The 15,576-nt window shown below is 37.3% G+C and overlaps 1 protein-coding gene across 1 annotated transcript in view; it reads left to right on the top strand.

The window, feature by feature from the left end:
• Positions 1-15,576, top strand: part of VWA8 (von Willebrand factor A domain containing 8) — a gene marked incomplete at its 5' end in the record, with an annotated part of 200,100 nt that overhangs the window by 34,827 nt on the left and 149,697 nt on the right. The window contains 5 exons of the mRNA XM_084274913.1: positions 5,359-5,526; positions 7,839-8,003; positions 8,390-8,439; positions 8,761-8,869; positions 11,778-11,882. Coding sequence (XP_084131039.1) covers positions 5,359-5,526; positions 7,839-8,003; positions 8,390-8,439; positions 8,761-8,869; positions 11,778-11,882 — 597 coding nt within the window. The remainder of the gene's footprint in view (positions 1-5,358; positions 5,527-7,838; positions 8,004-8,389; positions 8,440-8,760; positions 8,870-11,777; positions 11,883-15,576) is intronic.

Here is a 15,576-nt window from a genome sequence, read left to right as displayed (position 1 = left end):
GGTTGAGGGAGGTGATTCTGCCCCTCTGCTCTGTTCTCGCAAGACCCTACCTGGAGTATTGCATCCAGCTCTGGGGAACCCAGTACAAGAAAGATGTGGAGCTGTTGGAGCAAGTCCAGAGGAGGGCTCGATCAGGAGGCTGGAGCACCTCTCCTATGAAGACAGGATGAGAGAGTATTCTTTGTTGGAGACATTCCATTAGACATACCATTTACAGATATTTTTAAAATCTAGCAAAGTAGATTCCCCAATAGGAGACAGCTGTATATGCTTCACTGCCCTCCATATATGTTTGTACATCTATCTTTAGACTGTCTATAAAAGTTTCTAGATAATAATTTATTTCCATATGAGTATTATAAAAGTTGGATTATCTTACTAGTTCTTTTGTATCTTAAAAGAATAACTTGACCCACTTACAGTAAATAACAAGTCTTGGTCACTGTGCTTTTCCTTCCCATGTAAAATGAGGAGCAAAAGCTCATAGCATCTCTGCTGTTTCTTTTCATGCTATGTTTTACTTGTTGGTTAGTTTTAATGATTTGGATTTCATTGGAAAAATATGATTGTGTTTGAGCAATGAAAATAAATTTAGAAAATAGTCATTTTCTCTCAATGTTGTGATATTTGGTAGCTTAGTAGGTCAGTGGGACTCAAATTAATGTTCACCTCCCATCCTTTGAAGACAGGCTGCACTATGGATTTAATAGTTCAAATTCTCTTAGGCTGCTGCGGCCCATCAGCATCGTGTTTGCTCAAAACCAGCCCAAGTTTTGTGTTTTTACCAGATGGTTATTAAGGATCTATTTTCACCATAAAAGACATCTGGATGTAACATTGTGGGGAAGTTTATGAAATACAGAAGTGAATGGAAAAACTTGAGTAGATGAGTTTGTGTGGGATATTGTGCGGGTGGTGGGAACAAGATACTGCACTGGAAGGGACATCTGAAATGTAGGCTGCAGATGTAGGGAACCTTACCTCATTAGCTCTTGTGTTCACTGAGCTACTTGTTCTGTTTTTTTTCCATGTTGTAGTTCTGTTCACTGTGCTTGAGATACCATTACAGGGATCACAGAATCACAGAATTGTAGGGGTTGGAAGGGACCTCCAGAGATCATCGGGTCCAACCCCCCTGCCAAAGCAGCTCCCTAGCTCATATTGCACAGACAGGCGTCCAGACGAGCCTTGAATATCTCCAGAGAAGGAGACTCCACCACCTCTCTGGGCAGCCTATTCCAGTGGATCCAGTTTTCTGAGCCATGGGCAAGTCATCTTAGAAAAATAAAACAACACCCAAATTTATCTTGAAGTAGCTACTGAAGAAGACATGATTAGTGATTACTGTTGAGCAATTTCTAGCAGCATTTTTAAAATGTTCTGAAGCATAGCCTGGGTATCATTCTGAATATGATGTACAGGTTTGAAAAATTAAAACCCTTTAGAGTTCCCCCAGGAATCTTCCTCATGGATTTCAGTGCAACCACAGAATCAAGTCACTGTAGGGGTTGGAAGGGACCTCATCCAGTCCAACCCCCCCTGCTAAAGCAGGATCACATCCTGCACAGGATTGCATCCAGTCGGGTTTTGAGTATCTCCAGAAAGGGAGACTCCACAATCACCCTGGACAGCCTTTTCCTGTGCTTCGCCAGCCTCAAAGTGAAGAAGTTTTTTCCTCATAAAACCAGAGTTTTCTGGTTTATAAGCATTTTCCTGAGAGAAGAGAACCACCCTTACAGTTCTGGTATTTTAAACTGTACTGTTACAAACTTGTTTGGTTAGCTTTATAAAAATGTCCTCCTTTCTCTGATGTTTAGACATTTCAATATGTGCATTGTGGTGAGCTTTTATTCTGTCCTCCTTCCCTTTCTGACACTGTGTAACTTCATCCATGTGCTTATACACCATGATTCATGCCAAAATTGAGGTTTGCAGCTTCCTGCAGTTGTTGTATTATGCACTGCTCGTGTGGAGGACCTCATCGTGGTTCAGCTATAGGAAAGATAAGTCTGCTTAGGGTTGTCTTGTTCCTAGAGTGTTTTCACCTTTAAAGATAAAAATATATTTGTATAGATGCAGTGTGAAACCAGGGTAAGCAACCTGCATAACATACTTGTTGCATAAAGCCATTACTATTGAGTAGCACTATGTGAATGGATTCTGATCCTGGCCTGCAGTAGCTGCAGGTGTTCTTGGAGCAGGTGTCCAGGTTACCATCCTTCCAGAGCCCTAGGAGCATGGGCAAGAGGCAGCAGTGTCTGTCCTCCTCTGAAGAGCAAAACAGTCCCTGACTGCCATTAGAATGAAATCTGCCTTGGCCTTTTAACAAGAATGGATACATTTAATCTCAGGTTTATCATCGAGGTTGTACAATATGACTCTCCTCTGTCAAATTATTTTTTTATGTTAAACATTTAGAACAAATGAGGCTAGTGAGAGAGGAAGGCAGCACAGCTATTTCTGGGCTTTCATTATAGAATTATGAAGATTTGTGCCTTGGAAGCATTTTTTAAAAAATGATCTTCGGTGACAGATTGCAAACTTACTTTCCTTATTCTGATTTTTTGTAATGCGTTTTAGTTTCCATACCAATCCATCAGTACACAGATCTGAAACACTGATTCAGAGGATGCCTTGTAGTGAGACTAGCTTATTGCAAAAACTCCTTACTTGTTACCAACCAGGATGCAGAAATATCATAGTTCAGCCAGAGAGATAGGCAGCTGGTTTGCTTTTAAGAGCAGACTTGAGGCTATGTAACGTAAGAATTTCAGAGGTAGGTGAATTTGGCCTTTATTTTACTGTACTTTTTGAGGACAACTTCCAGTATTTCAGATAAGCTTTGAAGATAGGAGGAGCACAATTTGGAGAAAAGCCAGTCAGGGTAAATTAGCACCAGGTGGTTGGAATGTTGTTGTTGTTATGGGGTGTCTTTTGATTAAGAAATGATCCTTTGATCCTTTAAGATGATGCTCAGCAGGGAACACAGTGCGATAGGCTGCTTCCCAAGATTGCACCGGTAATGGAGATCATCTTCTCTCATGAAGTTAATGATTGGTATCTACTTCCAGATATTTACAGTCTACCCCTACAGCAGATTATCTTCATGTACAAGCCCAGGAGAGAATTTTTATGTTGATACTGGAAGCCTGGTACTTCAGCAAACCTTTATCCATAGAGTGCATGTCTCAACATGAGTCAACAAGATTCTATGGATACTCAAAATATTTTGAAACCATATGAACAGAATGTGTATTTTCCTATGACTAGTAAAACTAGTCATAAAGTCTTCATAGACTTATAATATGTAGAATCCAACTGAGTTGGCAAATAAATTGTTTGTTAAAGCATATTCTGGCTGTACGTCCAAACTGCATTTAGACAAAGTAGTATTTTGTTCATGCCAGGTGTTGGACTGACCACTGGAGGCTCAGGTTTTCTATTCAGGCAGGTTGGAGCAGATTTTTGACTTGTCCAGTGACCTTCATAGAGAAGAATGTTAATAAAAAATGTGTCCTTTGTACAAATTTTATGGGATGAAAGGGGAATTTTATATTGTCTGTAGGTAGAGTATGATGTCCTGAATTAACAAAAGCCCAAATAAGCAAACAAAAAAAACCAGTTGCTTTTTACAAAGAATTGATGATTCAGTGGAAGGGAAATAATCTAGGGACTATTACTTGATTAATTGGATTATTCCAGGTTCCTCAAATACTGATTATGGGGCTAGGTAGTAAAATATTTTGTCAGATGTCTTCCAGGAAAGGGAACTTGGTCTAGAGATGTGTACAAGAATTTGAATGCCTTTTTTTCAGGAATATTTGCTCGAATCCAGATTATGTAGGAATTATTGCCATTTCATTAGCTATGTGAAAAGCTTACATTATGGCTCATTTGCCAGTAGTTATTTGTGTTTCTGTACTGTACACAGGAAGCATGTAAATTAGTCTTATCACTTAATGTCATCTTTATCTTCTCAGGAAATTTTCTGATTGTCCTGTATGGTTTATACCACATAGCAATTCATTTGTTGTGCTGTTCTTTGTTTCTTGTTTATGCTTATGCTTTTGTCCTTTACACATCTGCTTTCTCATGTGATTTTTTTTTCCTAGTTATTTTTATATTCTGGTTCTTCTTCATTATTCCTTCTCGTATCTTCCTTCTTTCTCTTTGTCCCAGTTTTTGACATCTATTGTATTCATCAGAGATTTCCATCTAGCATCGTATGACAGGTGCTTCTGTAGGAGTTTGTAGGAGACATGCAGGGAAGAGATTTCATTTGTTCTCCCTTTGCAACTGTGCTTGTGTCTAAAATTGTGTTAAAATGTAATAGGAATGCAAAGGAAGACTCTGGTGCCTCTAAATGTTGTCTGTGCCTAAACCTGCCCCATTATTATCTGATTAAACTTCTGCAAATTGGAAGTAGACAAGAATGCATTGAATTTCAGCGTCTTTTACTGGACAGTAATTGTGAATATTAGATATGAAGTGTAGTTAATTTACCTGAGTGAATGTCACTGACTGCAAGAAAGTTGCAGAGAATTACCAGCACCAGAGTTAAGTTTTACATTTTGGCTCTGCATTATGCACTTAAGTAAACAGAAGCATCTAAGCAACTAATGAAGTGAAATACAGGAAAGAAGTAACTTTCTTTCCCAAAGGCTCTAAAGGATTACCCAGTTAATGGCTACATTTTTTTCTGGTTTTTTGTAGACGACCATGTTCAGTCAGGGGATATACTTCTAAAGCTTTTTAATCTTACCACGTTTTTTAACATCTGATTATTTATAGCACTGTTGTGTTTTTATCTTCCATGTTTGCTTTCAATAGTCTGATGTTCTAGTCAGACTAAAGCAATGTACTGAGAATGAATTACATTGGTGCATTTTTGTTTAATATTTTAATGTTGTTGTAAACATGTGAAACCACCTTGATTGATTTTTTTTTCTCTATGACTAGCTGTCCCAGAATTGTTTGATGGAGTCAAAATACCCCAAAATACAAAATGTTATGTAACATCAAAAAGAAAAGGTTCCACATTAATATATACTGGATATACACTGAAATGTCTGCAAAGTTTTGTGGTTTTATTCTGTTGGTGCAAAATACTGGAACATATATTTGTGCCAGTCCATATAATAGTGATATATAGAGATACAATTCCAGCTCTTAACAGTGCAGTGCTGTTAAGGCAGTCAGCTGTCACTCTTCCTGATCACTAATGACGGGAATCTTCTTGACTCTTAAAGAAATAAATACTGTTTTGGGAAGCACCTGGAGGTTCATATTCAGCAGGGAGTTAATGAGATGTATAATGTTGATGTCTATTCTAATATTGGGTGTTTTATTTTCGAAAAGTGTGCAGTTCGCGCGGCTACCGAAGGCAGAATCCTGGTGCTGGAAGGTTTGGAGAAGGCTGAGCGGAACGTCCTGCCGGTGTTAAACAACCTGCTGGAGAACAGGGAGATGCAACTTGAAGATGGTCGTTTCCTGATGTCTGCAGAGCGTTACGACAAACTTCTGCAGGTATGGAAACTGTTTGGATTTTCCCTTTTTTCCCCTGTTTCTTGTAGTGATGGAAGACCATTATGAGGGGGACAGTACTTAAAAGCCAAATGAGAAAAACGTCACCATGGTTCCTGTTTTTTCTGGGTTGTTACATGAGATGAAATAGGTGGGGTGAAAGCTGGGCAAGAAGTCAAGCTACCACTTGCAACACGAAAAATTTCTCTTCTCTTCTGGAGAAGAGGAGGCTAAAGGGAGACCTTATCACTGCCTATAATTATCTGAAGGGAGGTTGTAGAGAGGTGGGTGATAGTCTCTTCAGCCAAGTGACAGGTGATAGGACGAGGGGAAATGGCCTCAAACTGTTCCAGGGCAGGTTTGGATTATACATTAGGAAAAAACTCTTCACTGAAAGAGTTGTTGGGATGTGGAACAGGCTGCCCAGGGAGGTGGTTGAGTCATCATCCCTGGATGTGTTTAAAAGATGGGTAGATGAGGTACTTAGAGATGTGGTTTAATAGAGGACAGGAATGGTTGAACTTGATGATCTTAAAGGTCTTTTCCAACCTTGTGATTCTGTATTTTGTCTGTCCACATGGAAAAAGAGTAGTCCCTGTTAACCTGGTATGAAGCCTGTATGTTTATGAAATGTGACAGACTAACCAAAATGTACTTGTGAAAAGAGGTTTAAGTCGAAGTGGTTCCCATGAAGTTCAGAAAAGGCTTCAACATTGCAATAGCCTCATCGCTATGCTTTGAAAATGTTAGGATACAGAAGAATGAGCTTAACATGAACAATACTGTATTCCTCAGTGCTGTTTTGCCTTTAGTTTACAAAAGAATATGTGAACAGCCAATTTAAATCACAGGAAATGGTTAAAGAATTTTCTTTTTATATGAAATGGAACTTTAGCATCTGCTGCTGTTGCTTCTTTAGCCATATTGCTTTTTGGGGGGGGCTTTGAGTCCTACTGCTTAAGTTTGAGTGGATAATTTCAAGCTTTTGGGGACCTCAATAAATTTCATCAGTTTCCAGTAGTATTCTTGCTTTCATGTGCTGTAGTTTCCTATGACTTATGTGTCAGTAACACATATGTGTTAGTATCACATACATCCCCTGTAACAGTCTGTCCCATGCTCCCTCATGTTCCTGTCTGGTGTACCTAGCTGTGGTTAGGTACACAGTTCAGACCAGTGTGGTGAGGGAAGGATATTTGCGATAAGCCACCCGTCATTGATCTTAATTGTACAAAGTTGCCAACTATTTTGAAGCACTATAGCAGATTTCTGAAAATACATCATCATTTCTTATGCCTCTCATCTGTGGTTACAATTCTTCTGATCCATGCCTTATCCAAAAACATTCTAATGATACTTAATTGATACAGTTGTTGGAAGCGTTGTTATTATTATATCTTAAAAGTAACCTTTTAAAATGCAATTGTATTTAAAGACTGGGAATGAGACTGCAAATTTAGAGAGGATTTTGTTGCAGTTATGCAAAGCATCTTCCTCTCTTCTTTTATCCTTTTCAACACTTTTCTAATGATAAAGTGTTTCAAAATGAGTGCCTCAGGCACACTGCTAATAGCATATGAATTAAATAAATCTTGCTATGATACTAAATCTAATATTGTTGTTTGTTGTTTGGGGAATATTTCATTATATAAACTAATGTTCATTTTCTCTTCTGTGTGAATAATTATTGTACATCTAGGTCTGCAGGAAATGTATTCATGTATGATTTCAAGGAAGTCAATTGTGATGTGGGGAGACTAGAGAGTGCTGCTTTGTATGCAACGAATCTTTCACATGACAGCAAGTGAAATACATTTAGTGTCCTCATGAAGGACTCTAGTTTTGTATTATTGCTTATAACAAAGCATAATTTGTGAATGAAACTTTTTAAATACAGATTTTAGTCCTCTCTACAGTTATAAGAAGGGGAAAAAGATGAGAAGAAACCTGCTTATGGCAGCCAGCTTCTGATGCTTTAGAATAAAATAAATATTGAGATCTGTTAGTTTTCCATTCTTTGTGATAGCAATGTGGTAATGTTACCTTTTCAACTTGGACCATCTGTCAGGTCTTTGGTCAAATTTCTACGGGCCTAAAAGTTGCACCTAATCAAGTATTCTGTCTGCATTTATTTTGGAATAACTTGCACAAATTTGATTCATTCAATGCTTTCTAGCCCATCTGACTGAAAGATGAGAACATTATCAGAGTTAGGTTGAAGGACCAAGGTTGTTAGTCAATTTGCAGTTTAGTTATAACTTTTTGATGATGTAATTTTTTTTCTTCTTCTTCTTGCTTTATTTCCACTAACTTAGGATCACACAAAGTCAGAGTTAGATGCATGGAAGATTGTTCGTGTTAGTGAAGACTTCCGAGTGATAGCATTGGGCTTGCCGGTACCTAAATACTCTGGTAACCCTTTGGATCCACCCCTGCGCTCTCGATTTCAAGCTAGAGATGTTTATCATCTGCCCTTTAAGGTAAGCATCCTAGCAGAAGAGTTGGATGATCTGTACTGAGCAGAGCTAATATTTTGACATTATGTTTTACTTGCCTCACTTCTGAAAAGAATCCTTGATTAGGGTATTTTTCCTACTGGGACATCATAAATTCCTAAAAAGCAAGCTTAGAGTTGCCAAGGAATGCTGCAGCAGAAAAACAACTTCCCTAAAACAATATAACCATAAAAGAAAGATTTGATGTTATTTCTTCTTCTTTAATAAAATTAATTCTGTATCAAGAAGCAAGTAGACTCCTCATGTCTAAATTAGAGGGAAAAATAGAAAATGCTGTTCACATCATGAGCTGTAACCCACAATATGATCCCAAAATTCATTTACTCCGTGATTTTATGTTCTATTTTCAGGACCATCTTCAGCTATTATATTCCCTTGGATCAAACATTTCTGCAGAGAGGTAATTTTTCATAATTAAAATACAAGTGGAATGAATGAAGCAAAGCAAATGTCCTTTCAGGATTCCTTGCTAATTTTGTATCTTTTATCACTACATAGAGACTAGAGCTGAAGAAGTTTTTTAATATGTGTGGGTGTATGTTCCCATAGCTTCTTGTATGCAGCCTTCATATAATGAATCCTTAGTGCTTTAGAATCCCACATTACTTATTTGTACTCAGAAATAGTTTCAGCATGTTATACTGTACTTAACTTTCTAGGCTTTAGTATTTTAAATATAGATATCGTGTATAAAACTCTGTAATTACTTTTTCCTATGCAGAATTTCTCAGCTCCTGTCTTTTGCTACAACTCTCTGTTCTCAAGAATCTTCTACATTGGGACTTCCAGATTTTCCTTTAGACAGCTTGTCGGCTGCAGTTCAGATTTTGGTATGTGCATACACATGTGCTGTGAAACTATATGGGCTTAAAATTTATCAAAATTAGATCTGGATTATTCGTGCTGTTAGATGATTAACATGAACATTAAAAAATAAACCCATAAAAAATGCAATTTTGGGGAGAAAAAACGTAGTTAAGTACCTCTGGATAATACTGTAACCAAGCATATAGCATAATACTGAAGGACAAAGTATGGCATGAGGAAAGATTTGTGATGTGATTAAAATGTATCTTAGTGCTAAAAATCATTTTTATTCTGCTAAATCTTTTTACCCAGCTGCAGGGCCATCTACAGTTTACCTGATGACACTGAGATTGTCATCTAGGGCTCCCTTTTAGTCAGTGGAAAGAAATAAAAATCACAATATAAAAGTGTTTCTGATTTAAAGGTATGCATGTAAATCAGCTTGATTGTGTAACAGGGACACCTATTACTCTCCATTGACACCTAACAGGACTCAAATCAGCTGTTCAGATGTGGGTATAGGAGACCGTTAAGTTGTAAGAGATGAAGTTTGCCTTAGATCTTTGGATTGGGTGGTGATTTGGAATAAACATAGGCATAGATAGTTACCTGAAGATGCAGGTTGTGCACACTTGGTGATGTAATGCTCCCTGACAGCTGCAGTCCATAGGGAAGTACAACAGCTGTACACTTGCTGAGTTCACAGTGGCAGATCAGGCAGGTCAGGACTAAAGCCCTGGCAGTCTTTCTGCTTTCCCTGACAGGCGTTTGTCCCTTGGACTCCATGCTACAAAGTCCAAGTAAAACCAGCAGGTGCCTCCCAGCAGAGGTTAGGGGGATGAGAGCTGGATAAAAAGAGGGGTTGGTACCGTTCTGCGTATGGGAAGATACGGTCGACCCAGGAGGGTAAAACACCATGACAGCTTCTCAAACCCTCTCTGCAGGGTGCGGGTGTCTGTAGAAAGGGCTCTTAGGATGATTCTCTGTTGTGTCTCTTGTATAATCATTTTTCCTATGGTACTGCAGTGACAGATTACTTCGATGTATTTTATTGGAGTATATACATTAAAACATGCCAGGTACTTGTGTTACTGTGGTGCTCAGGCCCCTTAGTTGTTCCAGACAATGACAGACATATATTTTTTCTGAATTAGCGATACTGCATCAGAAGAAAGTGATTAAAATTCAAGTTCAGAGAAATTAAACAGCATTTGGAGGGATTTAGGAAAGAAATACATGTTGGATTTTAAAATAAATTGCAACTTTTTATTCTTTGAGTCTTGTAGTGAAAAATTATTTTTAAATGAATGCCAGATGGCTTTCAAACTAATGGAAAGAAAATGAGCCCTAAGCTATTATCTAAACTATGGAATAAAGGAAGCATTTTATTTTACATTACAGAATGTGAAGTGTTATCATTGTATGACAGTGTCTTTTTTAGGTAGATGAGAACTGTTTCCTTTAGAATTTTAGTTTTTTAAGCTGACTGTTCTAAGTGGTTCTAGCTATAGCATTTTTCCCTGTCATGGTAGGACACTGCCATCCTCTACTTCTAGCTTAGCTGATTTAACCATTTGAAAGTGTGCAGAGATCATAATGACAAGCTTCTTATCTCCCATCATGGATTCATGCAGTGCCAAAATGTATTTCTTAGGTTGAAAACTACTGCCTGATGAATGGGAGAATTTTTTATAGGGTGCTGTTCTGAAGAGGCTAATTTCATACGCGCCGTTGTAATTATTATTAATTTGAGATAATGCAGACAAATTATATGTTATGTCTTTCTACATAGATAGAGGGCTTTTAAAATGCAATAAAGGGCTCCCTGATCCTTTAAGCAGTACATTTACTGCAATGCCTTAAATGCTTTATTTTCACTGATCTTTTTTTAATATGGGACATTATAAATAGTATTGCTGGTTATAAGTGTGAATTGAATTGTGCATTTCATAACATATGCATGTGATTTCATTTCTAAGTGGCTCGTCTTTCAGTTGGGTGCCTATATAAATCCAAGTGTATTAATTTAAAATCAGTTGATTTTATTCCAACTGTAATATTTTACTTACTTTGATGAAGATTTTAAAAAACAGTGTCAGTCCACTGACTGTTTTGTAGTACTTTTGCACTCAAGTAGTCCTTAAAAATGTGCGAGTCTTTGTTTTTTAAAACAAACAAATGTTACCTTAGGGGTTTTGAAACACTTTTTTTCCACCATGAAAAGCTATTTGCTTATATTTCTTAAGTATTCCTAAATGCACTTCCATTTCTTTCTGTATTGCTGTGGTAAAATAATTGAATCTTTGTCTAGTTTGGGCAGTAGCTGACAGAAGATCTAGTACTTAGAACATCGATATAGTAAAAAAACCCAAAGAAATAGTGGTTATCAATTTTGTGCTTGAAGTGCAATCATAATTAGTAGTTCATTTCAAAACAAGCCAGTTTTGATCAAACTGCTCAGAAATTTCTAGGAATTGATTTAAGTAGAATTTTTACCCTGTAACAGAATTGAAATTAAATACTAGAAATTGCTGTGAATGAGTAGGTCATTATCATAATATGGATTTCTTGCCATACTGTGACTGTATTCTAGGAGTACTGTGAGACTCGTTTACCTGTGGTGGGATTTGTCTCGCCTGACCTTAAATGTCTTTAGGTATCTGAGTCAGTCACTGTAGTTTCCATTAAGGCACAGGAAATAAAGTACTTTTTAGGACATAGTTGTTCTACTCTACTTTAGACATTTATATTATAGTGAATTGTGCCTGAGAAATGCCTGTTTTGACATTTGATTGCATACTGCTTGTGGTGGTCGTTTTTATATTGCCTTTTTATTTTAAGTGCAGTGCTATACAGGATTTGCAAGTTAGTAGCTGATGGTAGGATGAAATAGTCTTTTTTTTTAAATTTGTAATGTTTCATTTGCATTAGGATTCCTTTCCTATGATGTCAGTCCAGAATGTTATTGATCGGCTTTATCCCTATAATGTTTTCCTTGGAAAAGAAGGCAGGACTGCAGTCAAAGATGCATTAAAGGTAAGAATTGCACTTATACAGTATAATTGCAGGGAGTGATAGATTATGACAGTGGTTCTGACTAATCTTACTTCACTACTTCTATTAAAAAAAACCCAATAAAAAACCAAAAAAAGCTTAGGTAAACTAAATGGCTACATAATTGCTAATGCTAAAACAGTATTAATAAAAGCCAAACTTCATAAGCTAGTAGATATTCTAGTGAAAGGTGAAACCTCTGTGTTCTGTAGAATGTTTAGACCTCCATTCAAGACTGTAGGAGCACCCTCATCTTGTAAGTGGTTGCTTAACTTGAAAGTAGCTACTTAGATGGTTAACATACTCAAATGCTTGAAAAATATTTCTGACATTTGCCTTTAAAGAGGTACTACAATCACAGTAGAGATCATGTGCACAAAATACGTTCAGTATAGTATGATTACAGATTTATATAATTTTTGGGTTTAGTCAGTGTTAGCCTTTTGTTACTTGTTGGCCAGATAGGTTTTGTTGTTTTGTTTGTCTTTAATAATAGCTCACAAAGCATGTAATTATGCTGGGTTATTCTATTTATGCTTTTCAATCTCCATCACAGTGCCGGCTTTCTTTCATTTTTGAACATGTTGTAGGATTTATATATGTTGCTGAAAATCAGCATTTGCAGTGTGGAACATCTTACCCAACTCTTTCATTTCTGAAAATGTGAGGGGTTTTTGTACATGTCTATTTAGAAATAACAAAATTCATAACAAGTCAATTTTTGGTTTTCCCTACATGTCAGGGAAATGTCTATAGCCCATCCCTGCTGACACCTCACATACACAACCTTCTGGCATTAGAGCTCAGTGCTGTATTCCCTGCTTAGGCAGGCTGGTTTTGAGATGGGTGGTCCATGCATGTGAAGCGCACTGTCCCGAATGACCTGCTAGCTTGCATGCACCTTCAAAGCTGCCTCCTGTGGGGTCCTCCCTACCACTTCTGTGCCTAAGCCGATCTGGCCTGAAATCCAGTATCTGTAGCCTGTTACTTGTCTCCCTCAGAATTTTGAACTCGGTTATTCCATGGTTGCTACAGTCAAGGCTGCCATTGTGACATCCACAAAAATTGCCCCTTGTTTGTGAATAGCAGGAGCTGTCTACATCACCTCTGCTGAACCAGTGCAGTGCCTGTGTTGGGATGTTATTCAAGGCACCCTCAGAAATCTAGACTGATTACATCACAGTGCGTTGCCTTTTACCACATGTCAGGATGATGGAAGTTGACTGTAAAAAACGTGGTCTGGGTGGAAGAAGACTTCTGTCTGTTAGCAGAGCAGTAGCAATCGCTTCTGTTTTTAATAAGCCTTTATTTAAAATCTTTTTGTTCCCCCTGTCAGTTAGAGATGGTGAATGTCTTTATATTCAGTACCATCACCTTCCTCCATTTTCCATCTCTTTGATTTAGTATCTGTTGTGTGTACTTCTGTTTCTAGTGTAAGACAGGTTGATTTGACTCGTAAAATATTCTTTCTCAATGGCCATTTGCTTTTAACTACCTCCTTACACTTTACATTTTTCTGTGTTAATTTTTTTCTTTGATACTCTTCCTCGTCACTGCTTAGACAAACATGTCCCATTATATCAACAACTACATATAATCTTATTTGGAATCTTACTCTAGTTGCACACAACAAATCTTATTAAGCAATGAACCTTAAGAAATACAGAAAATAACTGGTTGTACTGTGGAAGCTGTTTATAATGATATTTTAGTAATAGCAGCACCATTAGCTTATTAAATATAGATAAGAAATTATTTTTTTCCATTCCATAAGAAATGTGAGGGAGAGGAATCTGAGAGAAGCAAGGTGACTTCTTATTCTACCTTCCTACAGATTTCCAGATTATCCAGCTAGTTTTTGCCACTGTATACTTTTCTCTGTGTAACAGAATACAGTTAAGAAATACTAATCTTAACCATGAGGTATTGAGAAATGAAAAATAAACACTTGAAGTCTATTTGCAATTGGTGGGTTTGTGTGAATTGAATCACTTCTTAAACATGAGAGAACATTTAAGAAAATAAAAACAGATTTCATATAAAAAAATGTAGAGTTTAGGCATGAGACTTGGAGACAGATATGGGGAAGTAGTAATCTAGCTGATAATGTATCTTAATTTCAGGATGTCGTCCCTTCCAGTCAGCTGTCAGAGCTGAGAAGTGAGGTAGCCAGCGGTTAGGCTAAACAGCTGTTTCTGGCAGCTGTTCGACCCCGTGCATATTTCTTGAAGAGATCATGTTCTCCAGGCACTGTCTTCTCAAACATTATCTTCAGCTTGGGTAAATCTTTCCCTTACATGCCTCCTTGCTGACTGAGACTCCACAAAGACCTGGGTATTCCTCCCAGTTCTTTTTCTTGATAATGAATAGATGTGGAATACTGACTTACCCCTTCCCTGTGAGTGGCTTTGTTATGGTGCATAAAGGTACTTTGAAATGCAGATCCCTTTGCTGAGTGAATGTAGTTGAAGTTAAAACCTGTTTTAGGCTTAAATCTATCAACCAACTTTTTCATTTGATGCAAACGTCATTCCTTGTGTCGAACTAGTTAGCATTGAGAAGAGTGTTTACGGATTGCACACTAGTCCAGCTTCAGCAGTGATCACGATTGTTGCTTATCATACAGAAGATTTGCACAATGATACAGTTGGCAGCAGTTTGATTAGTTCATTAGCATGCAACGGGCAGGACAGAAGTACCAAAATAAACCTAAGAACAATGTGCTTTGTGTACCCTTATTTGAAGTTTCTGCACTTTGGCAACTGTATCAATTTCTGTTCTGATTCTTAAAGAAGCTTTTACACTGAGAAGATCTTGCAGAGGACAGTATGACTTGGGTTGAATTCTGGCCATTAAAATTATTCTGTATTTGCATGAAATATTGGCATGGCAGAGTGTTCTGACAAATGAACATTTGAAATATGATTACAAAAATTAAGTTAAACATTATTTAAGGTTTTTCTCCAGAAGATTTAGATATAGAGAAATTGCTGCTTTCAAAGAAAGCACGTTGCAGTTAAACATTCCCAAACAAAAAGTTTAAGCATGTGCAATGTCTTCCACAGTATGTAAATTTTCTTTCCTGTATTCTATTGATAGGGATTTATAAAACTGGTCATCTTCATTTAGGCTGAGTTTGGTGGCTCATAAAAGACTCTTAACTGTTCTGTACTTATTTCTTCATTGTTCCATAAGCTTTTAGTATTTTACTTCAGACTCATCAGAGATTTTTTGATTTGCTTTTTGAATTCTCACATGCTCTTTGCATGCCTTTGTTTTTCTAATCCAGAAAATGCAATTTCAGAAATGACATCTAGATCACATTTTTCTTAATAAATGAACAAGTCTCTTTTAGCCTACCAGGTGGGTATTTAACTCTTAAGACCCTTCTAGAATTTTTCTTCTTTTTCGTTTTTTCCATGCCTTGATTAATTCTGTTTAGTGTCTTGATCTCATATGAGATAAAAGCTTTTTTGTTCCATTTGACTCATTTTTGTGTTGTTTGCACACCCAATTTAATCTTACCTGACCTCCTCCTTGAAAACTGTTCCCCCACCTCATTGTAGGGAATCTTCAGGCTACATATGTACTTTCTCACAAACAGTGGGAAAATAGTTCAAAAAACTGGAATCTTCTTTCTTGTCCAGGCAATTCTGTTCACTTATAAGCTGTTTCT

This window comes from Gallinula chloropus (genome assembly GCF_964237585.1).
Source record: "Gallinula chloropus genome assembly, chromosome: 1".
Lineage (NCBI taxonomy): Eukaryota > Metazoa > Chordata > Aves > Gruiformes > Rallidae > Gallinula > Gallinula chloropus.
The sequence above is the reverse complement of the archived record's forward strand: the minus strand, read 5'-3'. Positions and strand labels throughout refer to the sequence as shown.